The 13748-nt window shown below is 34.4% G+C and overlaps 1 protein-coding gene across 3 annotated transcripts in view; it reads right to left on the bottom strand.

Annotated features, from left to right (window-relative positions):
• The window catches only part of LOC124775037 (probable multidrug resistance-associated protein lethal(2)03659), a 462866-nt gene that overhangs the window by 355761 nt on the left and 93357 nt on the right, over positions 1–13748 (bottom strand). For all 3 annotated transcript variants that reach the window (XM_047249814.1, XM_047249815.1, XM_047249813.1), the window contains exons 3-5: positions 11229–11339; positions 3241–3375; positions 1991–2195 (exon numbers count right to left, since the gene is read on the bottom strand). In XM_047249814.1, coding sequence (XP_047105770.1) covers positions 1991–2195; positions 3241–3375; positions 11229–11339 — 451 coding nt within the window. The remainder of the gene's footprint in view (positions 1–1990; positions 2196–3240; positions 3376–11228; positions 11340–13748) is intronic.

Genomic DNA, 13748 nt, shown 5'->3' with positions numbered 1-13748 from the left:
AATCTGGGAAGATAGCACATACACTATATGACAAATGAAGACATAAAGACTAAATATTTTATACACACAAATAGGGATCACTACTGCAGTCATAAACCATTAATTTAGTTTTGGCAGAGATAATAGGAATGATGAGGAAGGGCACTGTGGTAGAAGGTTACACAGTGTGACAAGAGGAAGCAGAGGGGAACAGGAGGGTAGGAGGACAAAACCAGTTGCAAAGGCTGATGGGGGGTGTATGCTGACAGGACACATTTTATACATGTATAGAAGAATTAGTGAGAAAATGCCAGCTGAGAAGAAGAAAGAGAACAAAAATACCAAACAAACATAGGACAGCAGCATAAGTTACAGGTATAAATGAACCAGTCTACAAAAGATAATATATGTAAAACATTAGTGATACTAAAGGTACCAAACTGGAAAAATAAGGAAACTATGAATGAAGCATTAGAAATATCACAAGACAAGAACCAATAACTATCCATTATTCAGTGACAAGACTAATGCAGTTTGTGGAAAACTAATAGGTGCTGCTCAGTGTGGTGAGAAAAATATATTTAGAAGGATGCCTTTTGTTCTGAGATAGATCTGATAGAAACAATAGATCTAAATACAAAATTACTCAAAAACCCCCATCCAAAAATTTTTGAGAAGTACACAAAATAATGGTTGGTTAATATGTTAGCAGTCAGTGCAAACACAGTGGCAATATTTTTCTGTGTAGAGTGTTAAAAATTTTTCAGCATTCTGCATATTTCACTTCACTGAATTTCTAGTGTACAATGTGCATGTTGGCAACACCATTTTCAGCACTCTTCTGTTTATAACAAATGAGATAGTATGCAGATACTTTTCCATATCTGCTTCCTAGAGTAGCTACCTGGTATCAGTGTCAGTAACTCTACCTTCTCAGTATTGGATGCTACTGAGATACCAGTATCTAGGTTTTGAAACCACACATCGTATTTCATATACATATCACTGTCTTCAGGTTCTACACCAAGTGCATCTACATTATACACTTCAAAAAGTTTTGGATATGTTGCTTGTGTAAAACTTGTTTCAATCTCTTCCATTGTTTTTATGCCTTCCAAAACATTATTTTCTTTCATATGTTAAAGTACAATACAGCTACATCACCAATCAATGCTTGTGAGTAGATCTGGATGGATGGCAGTGTAGAAGTTCATTCATTAAGAGACTACCAAAACTGTCTTTATCATGAGGCAAAAATACATATTTTGCATTATAAATATCACAAGACAAGCACCAATAACTATCCACTATTCACTGACAAGACTAATGCAGTTTGTGGAAAACTAATAGGCGCTGCTCAGTGTGGTGTGAAAAATATATTTAGTAGGATGCCTTTTGTTCTGAGATAGATCTGATAGAAATAATAGATCCAAATACACAGTTGGCTAAAAAGTTTGTCAGTACTGGAGACCTGGCAGATGTTTTGTGTTAAAGTTCCCTTTTAGTGTGTTGAAATATAGTTGACTCCCGCACGCTTATAGGTTTCCTTTAACTTACAAATTTAAGACAAAATTTAAGTTAATCTTTCCACTTAAAAAAATTCTTTTTTTCTAATTTGAAAGTCACAGAATGCTATCTTTTATTCTTTTATTTTCCTCTTCTGTTCTCTGACTGGTCATTTTTTTTTTTAAACTGGCTCCATGCTATCTAACCAGCAAGTCTCATTACTGTGTGAAAAATGATCATCACCTTCATCTTCCTATGGGTGCTCTTCCTACACTACCATATAGCTATGCTGTGCCAATCCTCTCCACACTCTTATGCAGCCTTCCTTATTTGATACTTCCTACCTGTTATAGACCTTAAAACTTGCAATTAATACACATATGTTTTCCTCTTGGGCCTTGATTTTCCAGAACCATCAACAAAAAAGTTATGATAACACTATACTATGTTAATCTGTACAACAAGTGTGCTGTGAAATATATTGTCTATTTACAATGTGACATACCTTCCTATAAAGAAGTGAACAACTGGCAACCCTCATCTTGAGGCCTAAGTGATACATAGCCATTGCAAATGGATGTGTGACAGTGGCAGTTACCAAAGAACACAATATTACTGCAGTAGCATACAGATATGCTTCCAGTATTGGCATGGTACTTCCTGGTGAGAAATACTGTAACAGAAAACCAAGAAAGAGTGGCTGTGCCACCCTTCACACATCACCGAAGGTTATCAGAGGCATTCTCAGTACTTAACAGATTGATTTCTTTAGAAATATACAAAAAAAATTCAAATGTGTAACCTTAACTTCTCTAGAACATGACAAAGTTATTGTTTCATACTATATCACTGGAAATTAAGGCTGAGCATTTGAAAGCACTGGCCTGTATGTTCTCAATAAACTGGAAGTATTCAGTATTTAAGATTATTTCTATAATTACAAACAAAAGGGGAAAATAAGTGAATGAAAATCTCTGAAAGTTAGATGGTTCAAGCATTTTAATATGGAAGGAATATTTTAAGTTGTAAATGTCAATAAGGGTATGATACTGGTATTTTATCTTGTCTAATCTTGTGAATCTCTTCCTTAGTCATTGATGATGCAAGTACAAGTCACTATATTTTGTTGTATAATTAAAAGGTGCTTTATAAGTAACAGAAGAGAAATAGAAAGGCGTTTTTAAAACTCTGCCAAACATTACATTTTTGTATACATGGAAAAGATAATCGTCAAATTTCTGTGTTGGAACTGCAACAGAATCCAAGTCCATGCAGTAGCACAGACCAGGAAACCCTCCATGTGGTCACTTAATGGTGAAGAAATTTTTTCTTTTGCTTAAATATTTTACAGCTTTAGCAAATCAGCTGAAGTACTGTAACCATTTATTTCAGAGCGTATCAGTTAAGTCACATAATGTTACACATATTGAATGGTAAGCCTACTGCCTGAGACAAATATTTATTCTGGACTGAAGAAACACTACCAACCTCTTTAGTCTTGAGGTTCCAAAATATATGGAGCACTGTACAATTCTGAAAGCTTCTTCAGTTGATATTTATTGCTGACTCATCATAGATGTGCCTTCGTACAGGCTAGTATTAACACCCAATTGTATACTATAATTCACCATCCAAAGCACGGCACATTGTATGAATCTTGTAACAAGTATGCTAATAAAAATGATCATAGGTCTTCATATTCTTGGTACAGTAATTTTTGATATTCCAAAAATTGCAAAAACTGTATATACTAACCGGACAACCAACTCAAGGGCAGCTAGAATACATCCGTACATCATATACTTCCACCCATAGGCACTAAGTATAACACGCAAATAACTTGGACTTCTTTTATTCTTCACTGCTCTTCTACATTCTTGTTTCCACAACCTGTAACATATTGGAATCTACTATTAATAAAAAAATTGAAAATTATAAATGGAAAATGAAACATTATAATGCAAATTAAGACTGTATCAGAGATGCAAAGCAGCTACAAAAGTCATGAGGAAACAGAACAAATAAAAAATCATGGGTTGAAAAAATGAAGGAATGATAAACAAAAAAAGCTATCAGTAACAAACAAAACAGACAGATGAGAATAATACTACTTCAATTGTTTAATTGACTGCTGATGCTACATCCATTTTCTTACACCTGTAATTGACTTGATACTGAACAAGACTAATTTCAATTAGAAATATATGCATTAATATCCCTTCCCCACCCAAATCTCAACAGATTTCAGGCATTCTGAATCTCCTAACTTACAACATAGTTAACATTTACTGATGATATTTTTTCAATGATGAGGTATGAAATAGTTAATCATCCCATGTCTTTATGCCTTCCAAAACATTTTTTTTTTTTTCATATGTTAAAGTAAAATACAGCTACATCACCAATCAAAAGATATTTATCAAATTTGCTGTCCCTTGTAGAACATGTGATTAGCATTACAAGTGTTTAGGCATCCAAAATAAACATTTAATACATCAATATACTTAGCATTCAGTTCAGTAAAAACAGTTCTTGGAAACATTCACCCATGCATCATATGAGGATTCAGTTCCCCGTCTGCTCCAACCATAACAGAATTAGCTGATTGTGTATTTGGATCTACTGTTTCTATCAGCTCTATCTCAGAACAAAAGGCATCCTACTAAATATATTTTTCACACCACACTGAGCAGCACCTATTGGTTTTCCACAAACTGCATTACTCTTGCACTGAATAATTGGTAGTTATTGGTTCTTGTCTTGTGATATTTCTAATGCAAAATATGTATTTTTGCCTCAAGATACAGACAGTTCTGGTAGTATCTCTTAATGAATGAACTTCTACACTGCCATCCATCCAGATCTACTTACAAGCATGTCCATGGGGCAGCATTTACAATAAACAAAATCTGAGAAAAGCAGTTAAGTTTGGTGTTTAAAAAGAAAGTGAAAATGATGACAGTATGAGCATAACTGCAATTTACAGTGACTATTTGATGCAATTTGGTCTCCCAACGTTTGTAAAAGTATAACAGATGCAATGTTCCTCAAAGAAGAAGCATCACACATGGTTAACACTAAATATATGAATTACAACAATATTCAAACAGCACTCATTGGCTGAAACAATTCTACTGTTTGGCATACTGTTAAGGTAACACTCCTTTCTACAAACTAATCTGAAGAACTTTCCACATCATCTATACCTACATCTTCAAAACCACTGAGATGCTTGGCAAAAGGTATTTCCCATTGTATCTCATTTTAGGGTTTCTTTCCATTCCATTTGAATCTGGAAGACAGAACGCATGACTACTTAAATGCCTCTGTGTGGGCTGTGATCAGTCTAATCTTGTCTCTGTGGCTGCTCTGTGAGACACTTGGGGGGAGGGGGGGGGGCTACAGTACATTCCTAGTTTCCTCAATTAATAATGGTTCTTGAAACTTGTGTGTACACTTTTGTGGAATAGTTTATGTCTATCTTCAAGTGTCTGACAGTGAAGCATTTTCAGAATTTCAGTGATGCCCTCCTGTGAGTCAAACAATGACGTGACACTCTGTTCTGCCCTTCTATGTAAACATTAAATATCATCTATTAGTATTACTTGGTATGGATCCCACACTTAAACAATTTTCCAGGCTAGGCCATATGAGTATTTGTAAGTTGACTACATTTTTCAGTATACCATAAGTGAATCAAAGCCTACTACCTGCTTTATCTACAATTAAGTCCAAGTGATCATTCCACTTCAGATCCCCACAAATCGCAACACCCAAGTATTTGTATGATGTGACTGATTCCAGAAGATAGTATGTTCTTGCACTTTGTGAAGTGCATTATCTTACATTTTTTAACATTTAAAATATGCTGCCAATCTTTGCAGCATTTTGAAGTATTATCAAGATCCAAATAGATATTTGTGAAACTTTTTTCAGATGGTACTCCATTATAGATAACAGGATTATCTGCAAAAAGTGTTAGGCTACTATGAGGGTTATTCGTAAAGTAAATAATTTTTGTTTGATATAATTTAAAATGTATTTTACAAACAATTTGCTACCCAAGCTAATTTGCTACGTAGTCATCATTCAAATTTAGGCACTTGTACCTTTTACCATCTTTTCTATGCCATCTGTATACTCAGGTGTTGCCGAGTTGTTGAACCACTAGATAAGAGCTTCTGGAAGTTCATCATCACTTCCATAGTATTGTCCATTCAAAAAATCTTTTAGATTGGGGAACAAGTGATAATCGCTTGGGGCTAAGTCTGGACTGTATGGCAGATGTTGAAACATTTCCCACTGAAATAACTGAAACAAGTCCTGTGGCACTCCTGTTGCATGCAGACGTGCATTATCATGAAGGATGATGACTCCACTGGTTAGCATTCCTTGCCACTTATTCTTAATGGTGTGGCAAAATCATTTAAGTGTCTGAAGTAGGCAAATGCATGTATAGTCTCACATCTCAGCATGTAGTCATTGAGCAGGAACCCTTACAATCCTAAAACACCATTGTCACATTCTTTCTGACGCTCAAAATTAGTTTTGCTTTTTCTGGTTTCATTGGGGATATTGAATGATGCCATTCCACTGATTGGCACTTTGCTTATCATGTGAAATGTTATATCCAAGTCTCATCACCAGTGACAATATGATTCAAAAATTTACCACTATCGATTTGGTTTCATGTTTGTCTGACAAAATTTGAGGAACCAAACTGACATACACTTTTTTATAGTCCAGATCTACACTAACCATCTGGTGCAACACAGTTCTTAAATGTCTGGAAAAAATGAAAGCAGACCACAAACTGTAAAACATCTATCCTCTTCGATTTTTGCTTCAGCTCTTGCTTTGAATTGTCACTACTGAGGGGTGGCCTGAGCAACCTTCATCATGAACATGGGTGATTTCATCTCAAATCATACAGGTCCTCTCAACATGTGGTCATGAATTTCTCTGAAAATATATATATATTAGGTCTCTAAATCACAAGTGTTAAGAAATAAACTATTTTCATTTTATCTTAATTTTTGTAAATGGTACAGCCCTTTGAAAAAAGTATATTTTGTAAATAATTCTTAAAACAGTAGAGAGCAAAAAAATATATAACTAAAAACCAAAAGTACTGGAGACCTGGCAGATATTTTGCATTAAAACTCCCTTCTAGTGTTTTGAAATTTAGTTGACACCAGCACACTTATGGGTTTACGTTAACTTACAAATTTAAGATGAAAATACGAAATTTAAGTTAATTTTTTCACTTAAAAAGTCACAGAACGTTGTCTTTTCTGTAATATTACCAGATATTACTGATGTAGTTATAAACAGTATCTTCTGCACTCCAGCTATCTGTATTATGTAAATATTTATTACTAAAAATAAAAAAAAATGCATTCTCATGAGTTTTTACAAATTATTTACTCAAAAACTCCCATCTGAAAACTTTTGAGAATTACACAATATAGTTAATATTCTAGCAGTCAGTGCAAACACAGTGGGCAATATTTTTCTGTGTAGAGTGAGTGAGAACTTGCACATAAACCATTCTGCATCGAGTTTAGTGTTTAGTTTGAACTTTTTGTTAGGGACAATGTCAGTGAGAAAATACAGTAGTGAAAGAGTGAGGTGTGTGGACTATGAAAAAAAAAATACAAGAAGGTGGCAGTCAAGAAAAGTGAAAAACACTTCACAGTTGTTGGAAACCTGTCAGAGGTAATGCAGAAATATCTTGGTGCTCAAATAACAGAATTAGCATCACATCCATTGTGCAGGAATTGTTACACTCACTACAAGAAGAAATTTAGTGGCAACCCACCTCAATGATCACCATCACCCAAATGTAAAACTGAAGAAGACAGTGTATATGTTTATATTCCTGAATGTAAAGTTGTTGATGTGTTGAATGTCAGCATTTCTTCCGTGGGCCCTACTATATCCCCCCTTAAATTTCCACAAAAGGTAAGAAGCACAAGAAGAAAACAGTATGTAAAAAGAAAAATGGAAGAAATTGAAACAAGTTTTACACAAGCAACATATTCGAAACTTTGTGAACTGCATAATGTAACGCACTTAGTGTAGAACCTGAAGATAGTGAGATGTGCACAAAATGCAGTGTGTGGTTTCAAAACCTAAATACTACTATCTCAGCAGCCACCTATGATGAGAAGGTACAGTTACTGACACTGATACCAGGTAGCTACTCTAAGAAGCAGATACAGAAATACATACTCATTTCCTCACATTATTTGATTTCACAGGGTCATAAAATAAAGAATGAGAAAGGTATTTGGGCATGCCCAGATTCTTACTGTGGGCATTCATTGCCAGATGATAAGCTTACTTTTGTTCTGGAATATTACCTAACTGATGACAAAGATTGCAGCAGGCAAAGTTCTAGCCAGGCTGATATTATCTCTGTTAGTGAAAATGGTGAAAAAGTTTAAAAGGTAAAAAGATATATGACCAGTTCAATAAGAGAAGCCTATCTCCTAATGAAAAAGGAGAACCTGAATTTAAAAACTGGTCTCACAAAATTTTACTCCTTACAACCAAAATGGGTAAAACACCAGCCAGTGAGGGAAGTATGCACATGTGTTTACTGCACTAATTTGAAACTTTCTTTTTTTATCTATATATGTTGGTTGCAGGAGTGCAATGGGTCCTGGTGGTGAAGTGATGACTGCTGAAGCATTACACCTTCAGGATACTGACAATGATGTAACCTATGCATTGTGGGAGGGAGAAGAGTTGGTGAAGAAGATGGTCGAGCCAGAGAAGTTTGTTACAGTGGTTAGGCATTGGGTCATGAAAGGAATAGCTCACCATCAAATCCTGAAGATTCAGAGACAGGCCATAGCTGAAGTGAAATCAGCCACATCTTAGAATACTGACATATTAGTTCTTCATTTCAACTTTGCTGAGAACTGGTCTGTTGCTTTGCTGAATGAAATTCGAAGTTACCACTGGCACACATCACAGGTATCAATATTCACATGTGTTGCTCACTTCCTTGGAACATCACACTGTTTTGCTATTGTCAGTGATGACAGTGTACATGCATGCTACACTGTCAGCATGATAACTGATGACATAGCATCTAGAGGCCATGCATTTCCTAAACATGTGTATGTGACTAATGGTGCAGCATCTCATTTTAAAAACTGCTTTCAGCCTTATGAGCTTGGTCAACACTGTAGTACAGGAATTACAACAAAAAAATTGATGTTTTCAGCAACAGGTCATGGAAAAAGTGCATTTGATGGGGTAGGAGGTCTCTGTAAACATCTTGCAACAAGATTTAATCTCCAGAATCAAGCTGTTGATACTATAAGAGGTACTACTGGATTTGTACAAAACATGTCAACATTAGTAACAAACATGGAACTCTTAATTCTAAATGAAAGTACATTAAGAGAATCCGGTTTAAAAAGGCAGAAGAGTAATCCGCTATGAAGCCTGTGGTAGGAATTCAATCAAGTCACAAGTGTGTTGCATTGCGTAGTGGCACTCCATAAAATGCAGCCTGTTACTGAGTGTGAAATGCAGAGACTGCAGTATGTGTTAGAAGACTTTGTAGTGAGCCACTTCATTTCTTGTATGTATGACAATCAGTGGTGGGTGGGACAGATAAGTGCCTCTCATGAGCTGCAAGATATGACCATCTCCTTTATGACATCTCTTGGTCCTGCTAATACTTTCAAATGGCCATGACCAAAAGATCACTGTGCAGCTCACATTTCCCAAGTACTTCTCATGTTGGATCATCCTTGCCCATGTACAAATTCAGCTTGGCTATACAAGCTCAATGAGAAGCAGATAAAAAAAGAACAAATGAACTATTTCCAACAGTGCAGATTGATTGTTACATTGTAGGCAATTCTAATTCATGGAAGCTCATAAAGAAGTAAAACCATGCAGAATACAATAATAATTTGTGAATAACATCATAAAAAGAAAAATAGGTATAAATATTATATACCATATCTTATTTTTGTTATAATATGCTTTGAAACAAAATTATGAACTGTTTTCCCACTCATTTATGATGTTGTAAAGTAACTAGTTTGATTCAGAACTATCAGTTTTGCATGACATTTACTTAAAACCAGTGATCAATTTAAATATTTAAGTGGCCATGCTTTTTTGACCTTGAGAGTAGACCTAGGTTTACCTAAAAAATTTCTCACATTTTGCACAGACAAGTATTGCCCATTCTGATTATACATTCCCTAAGTACAATGACCACCTTTCTAAATAAAAATAAATTTCAGATTCTTGCATCTTTATGTACAAATATTTTGACATATTAAGAATTTCATGCATTAATGTCAGAGCTGACAGGTAGCAGTCCTTCCACTTTCTCAAGACAGTTAACATCCTGTGACTATTCACATTTTTAAAACATAATTCTGAAATTAGAAAAAAGTTACAAATTTTCACAGTTTATTTTTTTAAAATAATAATAATAATAATGAAATTGAAATGAAAATGAGAAAGGCTCAGCAGTGTATAATCTCATGTTTCATAGTACTGAAAACAACGTATTTATTGAAAATAAATTCAGATATCTATCGCTTTTGGTTTCTTTATTACAATTTTTCAATTTTCCCTTTCATTATGACATTTTCACAAATACTCTCATTCAGAGAGGTCTGCAGTGTTTTAACAAATCATCAGAAAATCAAAATACTGTAGTTTCGGAGAGGTATCATGAGGAACTTAAACATGGATTTTTTTCAGCAAACTTTGAAATAGTGATGTGACAAATTCACTGTATGATTTGTGATGAAATTACCCATATTCTTCCTTCCACCACTACACACGATACACGACTGCCAAAGTGACATTGCATTCATCACATTACTGTAAACCTGTTAACTGTCTATAAATTTTGATGGGTCAGACTTTTTGCACATCTAAAAAGCAGATAACACTGTGTACTTCACACCTGGTGGGATCGTCAATTTTGTCACACATTTTAAAGTCACACAGCAAAGCAGTAAACAACTGTACTGGATCATAACTGCCACCAAACTGAAGTGAATGAGTACCAGCATCAGTGGTTGGTTGGTGGTGGTGGTTGGGGACACGGTCAGGCGTCAAAACAAAACATTCTTTACTTTCCATATTAACATTATCTGTCAGGTCAGTAACACACAATATGGATCCCAACACTCTTCCCTGGGCACACCTTAAGTTATTTCCACATCTATTGTTGACTCCCTATCTGTATAACATATTGCATACTTCCTACCACAAAACTCTCAATCCACTCATGAATTTCATTTGATACCCCATTTGCTCATACTTTCATTAATATGTGTTGGTGTTGAACTGAGTCTAATGCTTTCAAAATTCCCTAATGTTACATCAGCAGGTAATGTAACTGAAATTTCTGTTAAATCTTCAAACAATTATGTTCATTTTACAGAAAACAAATGAACATTTCTAAACCCAATCAATCATCCGCACATAACTCTCTCACTCAATTCCACAACTATCATGAAGCCTTATACTGCTGAATTAGTCTGTATCAAGCTATGTGTAGTGCTCACTGTGTATTATAAATGTACTATATGAAGCACTATTAATGTTATCATTTCACATTACAATCTTCATTACCATCAATTGAATTCTACAGAGTCTTCATTAATTTCTATGTGCCTAAGGGGTAAACACTAAACAAAACACAATTAAAATAAATATAATAGATAATTACTGGTGTTTATTTTGTGTACCTTTCAAATCTTTCACCCAACAGTGATGATTTATGCTCTTTCAGGGGCGCATACAGGTCTTCAATTTCAATGTCTCTCTTTAAGCCTGTTTTGAAGATTCTCAATGTCCACCTGAAATACATATTTCATATTTATTTCAGCATCTGCATTGAACTTAGATCATTCTATGAAAACATAAAACACATTCTCTTACAGTGATCAAGTTGTTTTTGTGCAGTAGCATGCATGGAACCCTATACATGTGCATTTTATTTTATTTTTTATTGGTTCAGTTTTATCACACAGCACAAATAATACAAATGATGTTGGACAGGTCAAAATGAGGATACAATTCTATTTAGTGTCAGCAAAAGAAGTGAAAGTATGTAAGCAGGTATCCTTATAATCTCAGTTTATCAGTAACTGTTGAAGGACAGCTCAAAATAAAGTTACACTAATACTTACTATCAGAAAAATAGGGGGCAAACTAAAATTCAGTATCTCTTCCTACACTTAAATTTTTAAGTAACATTTATTTCACATCTGTGGAAACTGTTTTACAGAACAGAAACAGTGCTTCATCAGAAATGGCTTTGGTTTCATTTTAGATGTAGGATATGTAACAATTTTTATTTCCTCTGATATCACATTGTGTAGTATGGTACCAATTATGCTCCTCTGAGAGGATTTTGTTCTGGAATATGTTTGGTGTACATTTGGTTTCTTTCTGGTACAATAGTTGTGTACATTTTTGTTCTGCAGTAGTTTGTGTGTTCTCAAAAGATAACCCTAGTGAACAAAATAATTTAATAAACTAATAAGTATGGAACATTCAGAACACCAAGCTCAGTAAAGTGAAATTTACAGGACTCCATCTTTTTAAGCTGATCAATTGTTCTAAGAGTTCTTTTTTTTCTCTCTTAAAGTATTTATGCTATGAGTTGAGGGTCCCCAAAAATGACCCTATGTTAGTGATACCTTCTGCCTGTGATTTTTTTGGTATGAACACAACATGCCACATGCTACACCTCTTACACCCTGTCTTTCTAATTTTTCGAGCTAAATTTTATGTCTTCCAGGACACTGAAGGATTGAAAGGTCTAAGGAAATAGGTGCAGTTACCATACTTTATGTTGATCTGTCGATTTTAAACCACAGTCTAAGAATTCAAAAACTGCTGTTTGTGTAGATTTAGACTTTCCAAAGCCACATTGTTGGATGGTAAGAGGTGATTATTTATTTATGAAATGTATAAGTCTGCCATAAAAAAAGTTTTTATAGGCTTTTTTGAGAGAGAACATCACTGTGACAAAGGAAAGTAGTTTTGTATTTTATCAGAAGAACCTTTCTTTAGTAGAGGTGAACCTTCGGTAATTTTCAAAACATCTGGAATGACACCAGTTTCTACACTATTCATGCTTCCCCTGCTGTGACACTGAGTTAAAATATCCACAAATGTAAATCACAGCACCACTGATTTGTAGTCTGTGGTCACATTTCTTAATGTGAGGTGCCATACTGTGCTTGAAATTCAGTATGTGCCACACAGAATAACAGGTTTGTCAATTTATGTTACACTTATATCAACACCTACTCTATGTTATCTAAATAATCCTTGATTTACTTTAGGAACTATTTAAGACTGCCTTCTCAGATATATTGATTTTAGTTATCTCTTCCAAATTCCTTAGTCAGTTTATTTGCACTATTTCTTGGTAAAAACAGTCTCAATTTTTCTAGTATTTTTTCTTTATTATTTAACTTGAATACAGCTCTTATTCTATGGACATGATTAAAGTTGTTAATGTAATCTTTTCAAATGTTTTCCTTAATAATTGTTACAGATTAGTAGATATATGCATGTGGTGCAGATAAGACTACTTACAGCAAACTCAATTATTATTTTAGTTACTTTGTTAAGGCACATTTTTGATAAATTGAAAACTCTTATTCAAAAAACAATTTCATAACTAAGGTTTAAGTGCAAATAGTAACAGAATATAACTACAATTCACTGGCTATTCACTGGCTATTCACTGGCTACTAAACACTGATGATAGGATTCTAAAGATATAATGAAGGCATTCTCTTGGCTGGTATGTTCACACGCATTTGTCCCACTTCAGTATTCATTTCCAAAAATTCTGTATTTGCTACATAGTCTATCTAGTTATCATTTATATTTAATTTAAGAGCATTGTTTTTCCCTCTTCAAGCTGGAGATCATGCAGCGTGTTTTCTTTGTTTACTGTTAATTTATTGTATATTGGCCATCAAACATCCATAAAGGTCTCATCTGATTTTTCTAATATAAGAGTTCTACTGTTTTTTTTATCTGTGATTACAATGTTGCTGTAATCAGAGAATTTTTCACACAATCTAACATTATCCAGCAAATGACTGATGTACAAAGGATGGTCATAAAGTTTTAATTATCCCCTTAAAAACAAAATAAATTAAATTTTTTGTTTGTTTGTCATACACTCTGAAATCCCTGAATCACAATACAGTGGCATAGCACTGAGGACTCAAAACAAAATG

This window comes from Schistocerca piceifrons, chromosome 2 (assembly GCF_021461385.2).
Source record: "Schistocerca piceifrons isolate TAMUIC-IGC-003096 chromosome 2, iqSchPice1.1, whole genome shotgun sequence".
NCBI lineage: Eukaryota > Metazoa > Arthropoda > Insecta > Orthoptera > Acrididae > Schistocerca > Schistocerca piceifrons.
Note: the sequence above shows the minus strand (reverse complement) of the source record. Positions and strands in the feature narration are given on the sequence as shown.